This window comes from Echeneis naucrates, chromosome 24 (assembly GCF_900963305.1).
Source record: "Echeneis naucrates chromosome 24, fEcheNa1.1, whole genome shotgun sequence".
Classification (NCBI taxonomy): domain Eukaryota; kingdom Metazoa; phylum Chordata; class Actinopteri; order Carangiformes; family Echeneidae; genus Echeneis; species Echeneis naucrates.
In genome coordinates this window covers 16,339,024-16,355,673 of record NC_042534.1, presented here as the reverse complement: position 1 = coordinate 16,355,673, position 16,650 = coordinate 16,339,024, and the positions used below count along the sequence as shown (strand labels likewise).

General features: G+C 40.7%; 2 protein-coding genes across 5 annotated transcripts in view; one reads left to right on the top strand and one right to left on the bottom strand.

The window, feature by feature from the left end:
- Positions 1–172: 172 nt before the first annotated feature.
- Positions 173–1,614, top strand: lyrm2 (LYR motif containing 2). The gene is made up of 3 exons (XM_029496819.1): positions 173–230; positions 307–447; positions 576–1,614. The coding sequence occupies exons 1-3, from the start codon at positions 186–188 to the stop codon at positions 654–656; spliced, it is 267 nt and encodes an 88-aa protein (XP_029352679.1). The 5' UTR covers positions 173–185; the 3' UTR covers positions 657–1,614.
- The window catches only part of ankrd6b (ankyrin repeat domain 6b), a 32,248-nt gene continuing 16,376 nt past the window's right edge, over positions 779–16,650 (bottom strand). The window contains exons 3-16 of one of the 4 annotated variants that reach the window (XM_029496817.1): positions 13,470–13,568; positions 11,888–11,986; positions 11,386–11,484; positions 10,734–10,832; positions 10,117–10,215; positions 9,688–9,786; positions 8,310–8,387; positions 7,852–7,956; positions 6,370–6,483; positions 5,996–6,166; positions 5,263–5,415; positions 4,149–4,262; positions 3,747–4,032; positions 779–2,909 (exon numbers count right to left, since the gene is read on the bottom strand). In XM_029496817.1, the coding sequence (XP_029352677.1) occupies positions 2,329–2,909; positions 3,747–4,032; positions 4,149–4,262; positions 5,263–5,415; positions 5,996–6,166; positions 6,370–6,483; positions 7,852–7,956; positions 8,310–8,387; positions 9,688–9,786; positions 10,117–10,215; positions 10,734–10,832; positions 11,386–11,484; positions 11,888–11,986; positions 13,470–13,568 (2,196 nt within the window). In that variant the 3' untranslated portion in view covers positions 779–2,328. Of the gene's footprint in view, positions 2,910–3,746; positions 4,033–4,148; positions 4,263–5,262; positions 5,416–5,995; positions 6,167–6,369; positions 6,484–7,851; positions 7,957–8,309; positions 8,388–9,687; positions 9,787–10,116; positions 10,216–10,733; positions 10,833–11,385; positions 11,485–11,887; positions 11,987–13,006; positions 13,569–16,650 lie in introns of all 4 variants that reach the window. The other 3 variants (XM_029496818.1, XM_029496815.1, XM_029496816.1) reach the window with 3 other exon arrangements.

The following is a 16,650-nucleotide window of genomic DNA, read 5'->3' as shown; positions in this document are numbered from 1 at the left end:
ATGTGTTTGATGCTTTCAACCCAGAACAGTCTTATAGTGAAGAGGCAGCTCTGCCTGTGTAATAACTTTCAGTATAAAGCAGTCTGTGGGGTCACCCGTCAGCTCTGTCCTCCGTCCTCCAGGGGGCAGCAAACACCGAGCTGAGCGCTTACATCAACACAACATCCGGCTGTGAGGCGTCCAACATGGCGGTGTCCAGGTTACCTTCGGCAGCTCTGTCCCTCAAACAGGTAAATAACACTAAGTTGGCTTGGTTTACACACTGTGTCCGAGAGTGTCCACAGAGACAAAAGCGCCGTGTCTCAGTTCTTACAGAGGCAGAAGGTCTTGGGGATTTACAGGAACATGCTGAGGACCATCCGGCAGGTGCCGGACCAGGCGGACAGGAAGTACCTCCGGGACTGGGCGAGAGACGAGTTCAAGAGGAACAAGTCCGCCACAGACCAGGTACAGATGGCCGATCCTGACCCTGCAGACATTATGTCCAGTGCAGTTTCTGCGTCCGTGTTTCCCGAAGGCTCCAGAAAAAAGCTAGCCATTGAGCGTGTTGTTTGTGCCTCTGCTGTTTCCTTCAGGACGCCATCCGCATGATGATCACACAAGCCAACAACCACCTGGAGGAGCTGCGGAAGTCTCTGGCCTTGGCCAGAAGCTAACAGGTCTGAGAGCTCCTGATCCGGACCGATCTGGACTAGTTCGGGTGAAGAGACCTCAGACCACTGTAGCGTACTGTTCATGTATTAAAGCAGGAAGTGACGAAACGACAGGCAGGTGAAAAACAATCATTGTTTTTAATGGTAAAATCTTTTCTGGCCTCGTCAGACCGAATGACTCCGATCTAACTCACAACAACAGCTTCTGGTTGAGTTCATCTTTATTGGCAGTATCGTTCTAAAGAGGCAAACCTGACTGACTGGGGATTCTGGCAGACCTGATTATAGGTAGTCAGAGTTTGGCTGGTGGCTTTGGACTGTAAGGAGCCAGCGTGTGCTGTACAGTCTGTTATTTTAACTGTAAATGCTTATCCTTTGTTTGTCACACTCACTAAGACACAGCTCCTACAGTGACATGGTGTGGTTGGAGTCAGAGGATGGTGTGTCAGTGGCTGTGTGCTTCACAGGTTTATGGAGTCTGGATCGGCTGTGGCTGCTGAACAATGATGCCCTTTTACAGTGTTTCACCGTTTATCGATTCAACTCAGCCCTTTTTCACAACGGAAGGAAAAGAAAGGGACAACTAACACGCTCCTTCATTTGAGGTGACACACTTAATTAGTCACCATTCAAATTAAATAATTACATAATAAAACAAGAGATGAGTACAAAAAATATGAAATTAAACTCTTATTTTCACTTCTGAGATAATTGTTTCCAGCCCAAATAACAAAATGTCACGAATTTCTGTGTCTGTGTGTACACATATACATTAAGACAGGTGAGAAATTACAAAGTGGTGACAAAAGGGGTCACTGTCCATTCATTTCTCAGCTGCCTCTTTGAATAAATGTGTGTAAATGTTTGCTTTAAATGTCCAGGAATCAGTTAATTTATTGCTTTTTGAACTGTATCTGTTAAGAAATGTATTTAAAAAATTAAAATAAATAAATTGCATCTAAGCCTGTAAAAGTCTGTTTTATCACGCACCAATCTCTGCACAAATCACACCATGGTGCATAATCAAATATTAATACATGATACTGAAACAAAACCTTCACTAGGGTTTTTTACTGTCACTTCAACTGCATTCTCATAAATAAGCAGTTAACATCACAAGGCTGATTCCAGCCTCCAGATACTGACAAAGCTTATTAAACTGTAATTCCCTCCATGCAGGCAGATTTCACGATAGGACGGAGCATATTTATGTCTGAGGAGTCGGAGCAGAAATTAGATGTTTTAACATGTTTTTGTGTTATACACATCAGCAGATTTTGTGTGTGTGTTTGGGCAGAGAGATGTACAGTGCTGATGGTGACGTGTCTGTTGATGGCTGAACCTTAGTGGGTGAAGGAGTTCAGTGATGTAACTCAGAGGATCGGTTGTCATGACTTCACTGGCCTTCATTGGCTTCACTTGTCTAAATGGCACATCAGATCTATAGTTGGACATCAAGATTACATGCATTGCTTATTTACAACATGAGCTGCCCCTGTTTCTTTAGTCCCACTGCTGCCATGGAAACCATCGAGAAAGCATGTGACATTTTCAATCATCGGTGGGTCCAGGCACCACAGCCTGTGATTCACATCATTGTGTCATCAAATGTGATCCCACAGTGGCTCAGTGTGGTCTGTACAGTAAAGTCCATCAGCGACTGCTGAGTTGTATGTTAGCTGTCATGGTGTTTGTCAGTCCTCAGCAGACGCAGCTCGTCCTCCAAGTAGGCGATCCTTTCCATCAGAGCAGCTCTGTCGGCCTGAGCCCTTTCGTTAGCCTGCCAACGAGCCTCCTGCACCTTCCGCTCATACCAGCGCTCCATCTGAGTCGAAACTGCCTCGAAGAAGTACTGAGTCACCTCCAGGGCGTGCATGTTCTCCCTCTCTTGGGCAAAGGTAGGCTCACTGGGCTTGTCTCCAAAGACCTCCAGAGACTGGGCCCCTTTGGAGGTACTCATGCTCTGGGAATGCTTTTTATGACGCCGCCCTCTTTCCCGTCCCTTCTCATTGTCTTGGAGCCTGGCCTCACTCCTGCTGCGATGCTCTGTGGCTGGAGATAAGCTGCTGGCTACGTGGCCTCTGCCCCCACTGGCACCGTGCGCCACCGTGTCCACGTCCTGCAGGTCCTTGTATTTCCTCTGACTGTCAGCACAGACGGCTAAACGCTCTTTGGGCCGCACCACTTGGACAGATGACACTGACCTCTTGGTCACTGCAGGGGAGGCCACATCTGCATTTTGTGCCTTATCACAATCTGTTCAACGAAAGAGAGAGCCGGTTCAACTATACAGAAAACAATGAACAACATCACTATTCCATTACTAATAGTATTATCATACTAATCAGCCCATGAACAAATCAGTGCATTTTCTCTGGTTCCCTCCAGAAAAGAAACTGGGATCTAAATGATGATCTTCTGAAGCTTTCTACTCTGCAGAATAAATCACTCTGAACAACCAATGTGCTCTTAGAGAGGGTTAAAGCTTAAACAGTCTCAAGAAGAAACAGTGCAGAGGAGGTCACTCAATTTCCTTGACAGAATATCAACTGAGTTACGGGACAAGATTCAATTGGTTCTCTTTGTCTTTGTTTACTGAAATGTTGGCACCACAAAGTCATCCACAAATTCTTCAATGGTGTTTTCTTTGTTTGCCTTCATAAACAGTTGGTGCGAATTAAGACTGGTGACAGCAACAATCAGCTTTAAACCTGGATCTCTAAGCCTGCTTCTTAGTGCTGGTAGTCCTGTGGTCAGCCTCACCTGTGTGGGGTGAGCAGACACCCACCTCACATCCTCTGCTTCCAAATAAAATGAAATTGTATCAGTCAAAAATAATTGGAATTTATTTTTCACCTTTCACACAGCCCTAATTTAGACATTAACCCTGTTTTGTTTTTTTTACTTATGCTTGGCACATTAGTTCAACGAGCTGAAACTGAATGACTGAATGACATAAATAGACTTTCTTCTTCTGTGCTAAAAATTAAACATCATCGTCCTGTCAGTAATTTACAGATAGAACAAGTAAAACATTTGGGCTCAGTGTAATGTCAAAGTTTCCATGCAGTGAGCTGTTTGTTGAGGTATTACCTGGGGAGCTTTCTGCATGAACCACAAAGTAGTGGTTGGCTGGGCCAGCCTCAGCCACAGAGGAGTCCAGGATTATGGGATTGCTGTGGACCTCTGGGCAAAGTGAGCCATTCCCGTGCCCAGCAGGTAGCACGGTGAGTCGGGCACCGTCGGCTTCACTCAGGCCCTCAGCCAGAGAGGAGGAGTGCTGCAGCTTGCTGCTGCTGGGGTCTCCCGTGAAGTGAACATCCATGTTCTGCAGCTTAGACAGACACCAGCTCTTCAGTTCGCTGACCAGAGACGCCTGCTTAAAGGGCACACAGAGATGATATTACTGTTAGTGAATGTTCAGTTCACGCCGCATTTATTTAGCATAAAAATTTGCAGTTGCACAGGGATGAAGGCAAGTGATGTTAATGTCACCTGTCTCTTCTCTGCTTCCAGTCGCTCCTGCACAGCCCGATGCTCAATCCTCTGCAGACACTCACTCCTCTCTGCTGACACTCTCTCCACCGTCATCTTATCCAGAGCTAAGATCTGATACAGGCAAACAATGATGACATGGGTAAATATGAGGACACGGGTAATATTGTCTGAATAAAATAAAATAGAAAAGATTTGCTACACATACAGCAGAACAGGATTGAAGACATGCTGTTAGGGTGTGTTCTCCATCACCGTCATTCAGAACATTTTTGGGAAGAGTCAACTTGCATGTTGGCTGTTCTTCTCCCTTCCCACACAAATGTGTGGGTATTTTGTGTTGTGTGTGACTGTCCTTCCAGCACAGTCATGCTTTGATTAAACATCTTCTTGTTTTGCTCTCCCTTAGTCAAAGATGTTTACCTTGAGCACACATATCATCTTCTGTTGTTCTGATCTCAGTGATTACACATTCCTGTCTACATTCTGACTCAGAATGAAAGATTAGTCACTTCAATTTTCCTAAAATACTGGAAAGACACAAGGATACTTATTTCCCCAGATTAAAAACAAAAGAATCAGCAGGCCAGCGATGCCAGAACCAAGGATCACCACTCATGCATGCTTGTGTTTTCATCTTTATCTTACAGTATTGCAGTAGATGTTTTATGCATGGAGTGCCTCCAGGGGAAAATGGGTTTTCACTCACAGTTTAAACATGCACAACTACATTTAACTTCCACTTTAACAGAAACAGAGAAATATAACCTGCTCTATGCCAACATTAGCACAGTTGGGGAGTGCAGAGTGTGCTTGAAGACTGTATCAAAGTTCATTTAATGTGTATTTTGTTCCTGGATCAACCAGGCCATAGGGATATAACCTGATCTTTTATCATTTAAGAAATGTAGTCAAGGTTAGTTTTTGTTTTTTTTTTTATTCAGCCAAAGATCTGGGGAAGCAGTACTACCACTAACTCCTTGTACGCTTGCCACAATCAGAAATATATCCACCACCACGTCAAGTTCGAGACAGATAACCATGAATGAATGAAAGTTCTCCCCTCTGTGTGTCATGTAAAGCCACGTGTAGCGAGTAAGCTTGTCTGAGTTACTTGGTGTTTGTTCTTGCGGTCCAGCTGGCCCATCTTGCTGTTCATCAGGTCTTGGACAGTGAGGATCTCAGTCTTCATCTCCTCCTTTGTGGCCTCCAGCTGGTTCTCCAGTTTACTGATGAGCGGCTCACAGCGGCAGCCATTCAAAGGAGCCTGCAACACAGTTGCTAGTCAAACAGTGTGTATCCATATATACCATATATTCCTGTAGAACATTGTGTATACTGTGAGAGCAGATTCTTCGCCAAATGGAAGGAGTAATACAAACATCTGCTGAAACAGAGTGAACATCGCTCCGACAGCTGCTACAGATGAAATATCTACTGTTTAGGTTTGTCCTGTCAGGCACACAGTCAAGTATAACTCCATCAGTGAAATGAGTCCGTTTCCTTCAGACAGCTTCTTCTTGAATTTGTAATTGTCCTCATTATTATTGATTTACAGTTGACCCAGTGTAGTGTAATGAAGTCAGGCACATACTGTACATGTTTTATATGTTTGGAAATAAAACGCCTGCCCTTTAAAAAGGTATTCATTCAGGTCATTTCCTGTGATTTCCCATTGCAGAATGCCCAAATAAAGTGATATATACACATATTAGTAGAAGCTAATGTGGCAGTGATGAGCCTCAACACACCAAAAACCCTCCAGCAACTTTGAATTTGATAATAAACACATAACTGAACACTACAAAAATGAGAATCTTTACTTTGACTCTACAGGAAACTGATACCTGCATGATCTTGCCATCCTTGCCCCGGTACAATGTGTAAAGCTGATAGGCTTTAAAATTGTGTGGAGGAGCAGACGCATGCGGGGAGACTCCCCGCAATTTACTCTTCCTCTTGTGAAAGGCGTCGCTGTGCTTGGTCTCTTTGCGGCGGAGGGGGTCGGACATGAATGGCTGTAAAAGCAAACAACACCTCTGTTAGGAATAACTCCAAGTTAAAAGAACAGTCAAATTTTTAGATACACTTTCCTATTCATTTGAATGACAAAGTGTGTCAAAACTTTTTCCTGACAATAATAGCGAAAACACTCATTGTCACCCCTTGTCCAGATCATCAGCAGCATTTAGCCTCTCAAACCTGACATGCAGGGGCCTACCTTTTCTTTCTGCTTCCTATTCTTTCCCCTCCTGGTATGTGACTCCGTCACCTCAGCATGTTTGCAGGGAGCTCGGTCGCTGCTCTGGGTGTCATCTGCAGCAGATGCATTGTCCTGTAGGAAACAGGAAGGAGATGATTGCTACAGCAATTTCCTGGAAACACTGAAGCAATCAGGACACTGAAAAAGAAATAAAAAACGGAAACGATCCGGAGCAGGTTTTAAAGATTTCCCATAAACATGTTGTATGAGCTGTTATCTGACAGACGCATATTAAAATTTGCTAATTTTCCATCATTTAAATAGGGCAATTCCCTGAAACCATAAGGCAGCACTGTGACTCAGTGGTTAGCACTTTTGTCTTGCAGAAATGTTATGTATTCAAACTGACAGGTCTTTCTGTGTGGCGTTTGCATGTTCTCCCTGTACATGCATGGATTCACTCTGGGTACTCATCCTTCCTCCCACAATCCACAGGAAATGCAAGTGTCGGCTGACTGGCAACTTTTCAAAGGCCCAAAACACAATGTGAGTGGTTGTTTTCATCTATATATCAGCTCCTGCAATACACCAGTGAACTCCAAGGTGAACCCTGCCTTCACCCATTACAAAGAATACAATTCCCAGTCAATCTATAGCAAGACACTGGGAAATCTTTGCATTGGGTTAGTTTCTTACACCCTACACTTCAGAAATTTCAGTGTAAATTGAACCAGAAAAAGATGCATGGATGAGGCAGAAAAGATGGATACCTTGAGGACAGAAGAAAGACTAATAATAATTTTGAAGTTTAGACAGTTCTCTCTGAAATTATAATGAGATATTTGTTGACAAGTGGGCTCTTGTTCTCACAACTGTTAAAAAAAGAAAAAGAAGTTTCAGATCTGTTAGTTTGCTCGTGTTGAATAGGTTTGGATGAAGGTTCCTCAAACAAGAGTGACAAGATTATACTCAAACCAAAATACTCAGATCAGAGGGAGTTATAAAGAGATGTTCAACCTCCAATTCTGATGAGATTGACTCGTGATTAAAGCTGATGACCTCTGATTGAGGAAGCCCAGAAGAAGTAAATATTCCTTTAAGCATTTTGTAATGAGGAGGATTTCATCAAACTCAAGGACAACAGTTGTCCCCTACTCCATATATTATGTTTATTACCCCTGCAGTCAGGGCAGAGGTTAACTGGCATTAAATGTGTGCTACATGGGTTAAGAAAGAACAAGTCAAGGATTAATAATGAAGTGAAATCTTCTTCAGAGATATTAGCATATAAATACAGCAAGGTGATACAATCAGAAACTATGATGATTTTAAACTTTCAATCAAATCAATCAATTCATCACTTCATTGGATGAAGTGGATAAGAATGTGGTGCGGAAGACGCACCACATTCTTATCGCACCCCTTTCTCATATTTCCATCCTTTCTTATTCATTAAATCCAAAAGGAAGACAATCGTTACCACAGTGATCCATTTCTTACCTTACAGGGGAACATCTCATCTCTTGGCACAGACTGAGCTCTGCCCTCTGCCTTCAGCTTGTCTCTCCTCTTCCTCACACTCCTGCCACGCAAAAAGCTCTGCACCTGAACACAGAAATAAAAATGACTGTGACCACAGGTAGGAAGGGGAAAAAAAAAACAAAAAAAAAAAAACACACTAAATCAAGATTATTCAAGATGTATTTAGGGAATCTGAATCTATCCATGGCATCTTTCAGTGTCATGACAGCAGAGCTTATCTTTTACTGTCATGTGTCATGTTACAGATTTCACCCTAAACACTACACAGTAATCGCCTTACCACAGACTCTTTACAATTTTTCATAGTGTACTAATTAAATCAATACACAGTCAGTGGAATCAGTAAAATTGATTTCTAAACATGAGATTTGTCTACAGATGCCTCTAATGGTTAGACTGGCAGGTACTGCTTTCACCTGGGGTGCTTTGGTTAGGAGCAGTGCCACGTCTGGATTGTTATGTTCTCTGGCCTGGTCCAACGCAGTTTCACCTGCCTGTAGAAACACACACAAACACATCTCATCACTATTAACTTCAATTCTAAACAGTGGCAGCATTGGAACAGACTTACCTTAGAGACAGTTTCTCATTCCTAATTCCCAGGTACATGAATGTTTATTTCCATCGGTAGTTTAAACTCCCTCTGGAGTTTGGCTGTGGCATGAAATGTGTAGCGATGATGACTCCATTATGTGAAGTATTTTGTGTGTGGCTATTGACTTCAATGGCTATCTAAACACTTAACTGTCTACAAAACATAGAGAGATGGGGCTTTACATTTCAAGTCATTGTGAATATTTTCTAAACCAGTAATGGAATAAACAACCCTTGTTGTTTTTTTGTGTCCTACATGGGTTAACTGTCCTACATTGACATTACTTTTTACCTGATTAAATGAATAAATACAACTTCTAAATTTTAATTATGGTAATAATGTGACAATGTATTTATATATTTAAGTTATTAAAAATAACAGATAATATTAATTTAAATCTATTTTTGAGAAAAACACCTTCAACATTTTAAAACCTTGGTTCTAAATTTGTAAGTGTATTTGCCTTTTAAAGTAGCTGTGAATTATTCATTCGCTAATGTTTTGCTGACAGGTTCGTTCTCTGAGACACAGCAAATCCTAGTTAGTTAGCACTTAGTTCAGAACAGCTTTGAAAAAATATAACTACAATTTCATGACTTCCAAATGGTTTAATTGTTATTAAATGTGTTCATATGGAGTTGCATCAAAATGTAGCGGATAGCTAACATTTCAAGAAAATCAGGTGGAAGAAAATGAATCATGCGTTTCAATCCGCTATTGTTATACTCAAAGTACAACTTGGTTCATCAAGATAAAACAGTTGATTGCTAAATTTCCATGTGGGCTTGATTAAGCATAACAGAAAGGGAATGTGTAATAAGATGACATAATGAAGAGAGCGCAAGTTAAACCTTGAGTGGTTTATCCACAAAGTTGCTGCAGTTTATGATCTGCTTATTAATTTATATCACATATTCAGTCCATATCAGAATCCCTTTTTCCTGTTTTGAAAGACCACAGAATTTAGTTTCAACTTTCCAAATCCTCTTTCAATGTTATGAAACATGATCCCAATTTCAGCTCATGCTAGTGAAGCTTCAGACAACAGGAGGCTGGGAGAGCTGCTCTTAGCACAAGAGGAGCCTGGGCCTGGTAACACAACAGCATTGTGTGCTGATTTGAAGATGAAGAAAGGCAAACTGAGTGTGCCAACACTTCCTCTTAGCATTAATGATGTAAAAGAAGCTGCAGGCACTCACATTGTTACAGATGCGGCTGTCTCCACCTGCCTCCAGCAGCAGACGTACTGTTTTCTTATGATTCAGAGCAGCTGCTACGTGGAGCGGCGTGTCCCCAACCTACATACACAAAAGTGCAGGCAGAGAACAAGAGATGGTGTAGTGAGAACTAGTCTTATACAATTCAAAACTCAAGACATTTAATGCTAAATCAATCAATTGTGCAGATAAAAATAAATTATGTGACTTAAGTGCTTAATTCACAATTTACGATAACAGATCAAGCAAACATATTTTGTATATGTCATCACATTCAGGCATCAGGCACTATATAAAAATATAATAACGAAAACACTCCAATTCATAGTCCGAATATTGTCACACAATTCAACTACAAAGGACACCCACAACCAGCTAAATACTGAATCTATCTGTTAACCAGTAACTCACCAGGTTCTTCTCTGAGACAGAGCAAAAGGCTCCCAGCAGGATGCGGATCACAGTTATGTGGTTGTAGCGGGCTGCCACATGAAGACAGGTGTCCCCTGCCTAAAAAAAAAAAACTTACTCAGAGATTATCAAATTCTTTTGAATCTAATAATTTAATTTTTTTTTCAAGTGATTTATCCTGCCATAACATGAAAGTCAATCTGATTATGGACCTAGAGAAATTAAATCATTTTTACAGGTGGCATATTTTAAAAGGTTCTGGACCAAACAACAATTTAACACTTCATAAGTGAAACACAGTCAGCAAGTCAGCTGACCTCTATGATTTATCTGATTACAGTTCTTACACCAGATGCCCTCTGGTTTGTATTGTGGCTGGGGTTTGAACCTGGGGCCTCAGCATGCAAAGCATGCCACTCTACCACTAACCTACATCCTCAGACTGACACACTAGCACCAAGTAGACCACAAACATTCTTCTTCTGTATTTATTGTTAGCACCAAAACAAATTCCTCATATGTGGTTGTGATTTCAAGTAAAAAGCACCTTTGGGCTGAAACTGAAAATACAATATTTAAAAGTGCTCCACTAAAGACCAAGAGGAAAGAGATCTTACATGATTCTTGCTGTCAGGCCTGGACCCTCCCAGGAGCAGGACCTTGGAGCTCTGGGTGTGACCATTCTGACAGGACAGGTGGAGGGCTGTGTTCCCAGCCTGGAGGAAGAGGAGGAAAGAACAGAAGAAAGTCATTGTTCACGGTCGCTGAAAAGAGCTCAAGATCTCATTAATACATTTTACATATTTAAACAGTCTAAGTCATGGCAAAACTAGTGAGATAAACAGCAGTCAAAGTATAATGTTAGATAAATTGGGAGTAACTAACAGAAACCCTGAATTGTATAAATATTTTAGGTTTTTTATAAACAATTTATAAACAATTCCCAGAGATGAATGTGAAATTTTAATTATAACGGTCTCTTTTCTTCACAGAGCAGAAATTACTTGTCTCTTGAAAGTTGTTAATAGAGATGAAGAAAAAAAAAAATATATGGAGCATCTATTTGCCTTTGCCTTTTAGGTTTTAACAGTGAGTACAATTTATTTACAGTAAGTTTTGCTTGATAAAATTGCAAATTACATGTAAACCTAAATGTAAATAATATTTACTTCACCATTACACTAGAGTTAAAAGAAAAATAAAAGAGAAACTTTAAGTAGTCTTCATGTTATATTAATCATAATGCAAATTTCTACAGCTTTAATTTACCTTGTTTTTTGCGTGAACATTGGCTCCGGCTTTCACCAGCAGTTTGACAGACTGGCTGAAGCCATGCCAGGACACTTCATGGAGAGCAGTGTTTCCATCCTGACAGGACAAAAGACAAAAGACATCCTTCACAGTGTGGGGAATGTTTTCTTGTCAGTGGTTAATTTAATGCCACAGTCTTAGTGTTGTTACTGACTATGTTTATTCCTTCATGGCCACAGTTCATTTTCTAATGGCTACTTTCTGCATGAAATTGTCACAAAGATAAATTTGTACTATATTCCCAAGGTAGAGCTTTAATGTCAAATGACAGAAAAACAAGGTATTATGGGTGTTATGGAAATAATCACTATTTCTAACTCAATTTGTGAACAACCAATTTTTCCTACAATATCCAATTCTTCATGGCAAATGAAGCAGAGCAGATCACAGATTGGTTTTCGCTGTGGCCATCCAGTGTTTTGTGTTGTTTTTGTGTATTTAAGAGACTTTTGAGCTTCACCTTGTCCTGCCTATCCAGTGCACACCCTTCCTGGATGAGAGCGCTGATAACATCACTGTTTCCCACCACGGCAGCCCGGTGTAATGCTGTCTGCTCCCCCTGCCAACACACGCAGAAACACACCTCTGACTAACAACACACAACAACAGGAACAGAAAATAACCCCACAGAAAAAACTATTCATTTAAAATTTAAATTTCAGCTTTTTATTTTAGTACTTCACACTAATAATAATTTCATTTTACAAACAGGTATTGATCTGATCAAAAACTTAACTATTTGAAAAATGTTTTGAATTCTAGCATTTAGTTTTAGTTTTGCTTCCTCTGAGAGAAACAAACACATAGATGGATTAATGAATGAAGTTAGCCTAGTTTAGCTGAATGATAACATTTTTATGGAACCAATGCTACCTTTTTCACAGAGGACTACTTTGTGTACCCTAATTTACATATTTCTAGGTTCTTGATTTGCAGTTAAAAAAGTTCAACCTTCTGGCAAATATGTTTCTCCCTTTTTCTGAAGGTGAGATGAAATACTCATCAATCACATCAGTGGGTTGATCCCACAATGCTTCTTACAATATAATACAAAATCCTCCCAAAACAATTTTTTCTTTTTACATGATCAGAGTAACCCTAACCCTAACCCAAAGATATTCCAAAACTCAGTAAAGTTGTTACTGAAGCATTAATGATATTAATATGATCTCAATGTAGCAATTATATAAACCACAGCACTGTTGTTATAAGTTTGTGTGGTCTGTACAACCATATGAAAACAGTTCAGCACAGTCCCAGGGAAAAGATCCAGTTCTAATTTATAGTAAACCATAAATGGAATGCCTGCACACATAACAGATTAGTGGTAAAACAAGATTTAGCCAGCCAGGTCTAACATGAGAGCAAAGGAAGAGCAGTGATTTCCCCAGCAAAAAGAGGAGAGGCAAGAAAAGCAGGATGTGGAGAGGAGGGTCATCAAAAGCTGGATAAGAACTGAGCATCAGGAGCAACAGGAGCAGTAGGAGCTTCAGGAGCATTGGATGAGGAGATTTTGCTCAGGGAAGGAAGAATGAGGGAACAGATTTCCACTGCCTCAGTAGGAGCAGGTTTGGCTAACCTCCTTCATTCTCCCTGATCCTCCAGGCTCTTCCCCAGCCCTCCTCCACTGTCTTCTCCCATCCTGCTCCTCCTCCACCTCTTCCTGCCTCAGTCTGCACCTCTTGCTCCCTCCAGTCCTGGAGGATGTACTGCAACCTGTTGCAGAGCTTGCTGACCACAGAGAGTGTATTTGGCAGTGCCAGAGATCTGGGTTATCGCTATCTGTGGGGAAGGAGGACTTGCATCCTGAGGGCAGTCCCACAAGTGGGATGTCCAAGGAGTCCCACTCAAGGCCACTCGAGGCCATTAAGTTAAAATAAAGAAATGAAAATCTCAAAAAACAGTTATTCCAACTTAAGGAGGTGAAAGCAAAAAGAGAAGTAGCTGCAGCTAACATCAATCAGGACTGCAGAACAGGTCGGAGGTGGATGAAATTTGGAGAGAAGGTGGACACAGCAGACAGGACAAATGAGTCTACTCACGTCGTCCTGGATGTCCAGGTCGCAGCCAGCTTTGAGCAGGATGCGCACAACCTCAATGTGGCCTTTATAAGCAGCCAAGTGCAGAGGGCTTCTGCCATACTGTGGACACAAAACACACCAACAACTCAACACATCAAACAAAACGCCACAGTGCACCCAAAAGAGGCACATCAAGCTGATTAAAAGAAACCTCTCTAACTTTACCGCTCACCAAGCCACAGTCAGATATTGCTGCAGTGCCAGTAACCATGGTAAGAGCTGGTGGCACGACTGAATACAAGAGTACAATACATCTCAGTAATGAGTCAACTGAAAACAAACAAAGCCTTAATCCATGGTTTAAGAGAACAGTGCACATCTGCACAGCTGTTTGTGTTGGCCGAGTGGAGGATAAACTCTGTATCCTGCCGCTCTAAACATCTGTGGGTCAGCATCAAGGCAGAAATGTTACTTAATGTTAGGAAGTTTTAAGGGGATCTGTTCACCCAAATGAAAAAAAAAAAATACATTTTTCACACGCTTCCGGTCTTGTCTAGCCACACAGGGGGCTTTACTTAGTTTGTCTAAGATTTCTCCCTAAATCACAATAGAATGAAAATTAATAGTATTAAATTGGCAGTACACTGAAAAATGTAATGTGTAGAAATCTATTTCTTCCCCCTTTATTTCCTCATAAAAGTGTGCAGTTTAGTTTAAATAGTCCCATTAATTCGCATTGGAACAAGATGGAGGCAGAAATCCTGAAGACATATTTAATCTAATTCATTAAGGCAATTTTATTTGATTCCATTCTGTTTAATTTATATAAACACACAAAAAAGCAAGGGTAGCTATAATATGAAGAGACTGTGCAGAATAAAACCTGAATTAAAATTACTACTTACTGCAGTAACTGCAGTCTATGTGAAGATCATCAGGGGCAACTCAACCAGTTGTAAAAGGAAGACATATTGTATTGAAGTCAATGTGAAAATGGTCACATCACACAAAGAACATGGACAAAAAAAAATACAAAGTGGAGGCAGTGTGTGGCACCACAAAGAGTTGACATACAAATAGCTCTACATACTGTTTGGTCCATTCTGTCAACAAACAAAATTATGATGTATTTGTCACTTACCACCAAGTCTAAATATCTTTTTGCTGGAACATCTAGCACATCCCAAACATAATTTAGGAGACACTGCTTGAATTAAAATAGGAAATGTATTTCGCAACTGGAAACTGAAACTGGGATTTTATTTATTTATTTATTTATTTATTTAGCACCTCAATACATCCAGACAATGTTAACATCATATCCATTACCTCACTGATGGTGTTTCCTAGTTTAAATAAAGTTGGAATGCAAGAATTCAGAGCAGGATGCAGCCAAACACTCAAACTTCAAACACAAGCTCTAGACAATCTCTTTTAATCTTTAATTATACTGAGTAAATATGGTTTAATGACAGATCAAGTGTGTTTCCCACACAACAGCACAACCTGCATTACACCACAGGTATTAGCTAAACGTTTGAAGGTTGGTGCTTTTATTTGCGAGAGTCTCGTCTCTACTCTGCATTCATGTGGTCTTCGGGTTGGGTTACACTGGGCCTGGCTTGGAGGAGAGCCACCAATTGAGCTCAGGTAAACAGCAGGCCTCGAGCTAGCAGAGAGACTCTGTTGTCTAAATTTATGACTCAGTGGGTTTGGCTTTTCAGCAGCAGTTAGTGTATTGCGTTATGCCTAGAAAATCACCCAGAAATCAGTCAGGACACTGTTCAAATATTGGTTGAGATCAATCAGAAGTCCTCTCTCTCCTCAGTGCATAAGAGGAGCATTTTGTGCCTGTGACTGTCAAGTGTAAACACATAGCGTGAAATTTCTTATTTTTAACACTTCTCAACATGAAAGTTGTTGGGTTTGTTTTTTGTTTTTTTTTTTTTGCTAACAGGCTCCCCTGTTGCTGAGCAACTGAAAACAAAACACAGCACTTCATAATTTTTGAAAAGAGCGTGGGAAGGTGGGGGGGGTCTGCCCAAATCCAAAGGTTTACTGACTTACACTGATCTACAAAGAATGCAATCTTTCATTTTTACCTTGAACAGTGCATGTGAAAGAACTTAAAAATCAGAAATTTCTCAGTACTGTCCTCTGTCCACGTGCCTTTTTTTAATGAAAGAATTAGATATTTTCTGATAATTGATAATTCAGACTAGTTAGTTTCATGTCTATCCAAGAATAGAAGGAAGAATAGAAGGCTCTAACACAGTCCTCCGGTGTGCTTTATGCAGACAGTGAACAGACTTTCCAGGTTATTTCTAGATCTCTAGATAAAAAGAAAAAAAATGCATCATCTTCTAAAACCTAAAATTGTGGCACAGTAAAGTGAATAAATGACTATAAACACTTATCAGTGGCAGAACCTTTTCTTTTTTAAAAATTGCAATGAAAACTTTCAAAAAGAAGTCTTATTTTCTATCTAGAAAATGCTTTGTCACAATCCAATATAGAGGTGTTTTCTCTTGTTGTGCCTTATTAGAGCTCTTCTACAGCCTGTGTAGGTGTGTAAATACACGCTTTACTTCTCTCTCATTCTCCTGATAGCTTTTTAGTATTTGTTAGGGTGGGACAACTCACAGCTTCCTCATTCTCACTGGCACATGTAGTGGCATGGCCTCAGAGCCAAAACACCTGTGCTGGTGTGCAGACTCTTTCATAACAAGCTGAGGGCAGCATAGAAACTTTGAAAATTGACTAAACCTTAATTATGAATACAGTTGCTTCTGGGTAGTGCAGTGTGTGTCATTTGTTTTTTTCCTGGTTGAGAAGAAAAATTCTGATCAAAATCAAGTAGCTTCTCTCTACTGAGCAGCTGAAGCAGTCGACTTCCGAACTCTACAGATTGTAAACCCAAAGTTGATCAAGAATTGTAAGCTTAACCATTATCCCCCCCATATTTATTGCTAACCTAATCTAACACCCTACTTAATCCTTTTTGCCTCCTTTTCTTTTAATCTGATGTATGTTTTTCTTTCTCAGTCTCATTCATCATATTATCCCAACATTCCTTTTCCTAAGCAGGGGAATGCTTCAAATGAAACTCTACCCCCTTCATCCTAGATTAAGCTTTCACAATGGCACCTTGCCAAAATGCCCGAATACAGCTAGCTGAATCGCAATCATGAGAGTGAGCAGT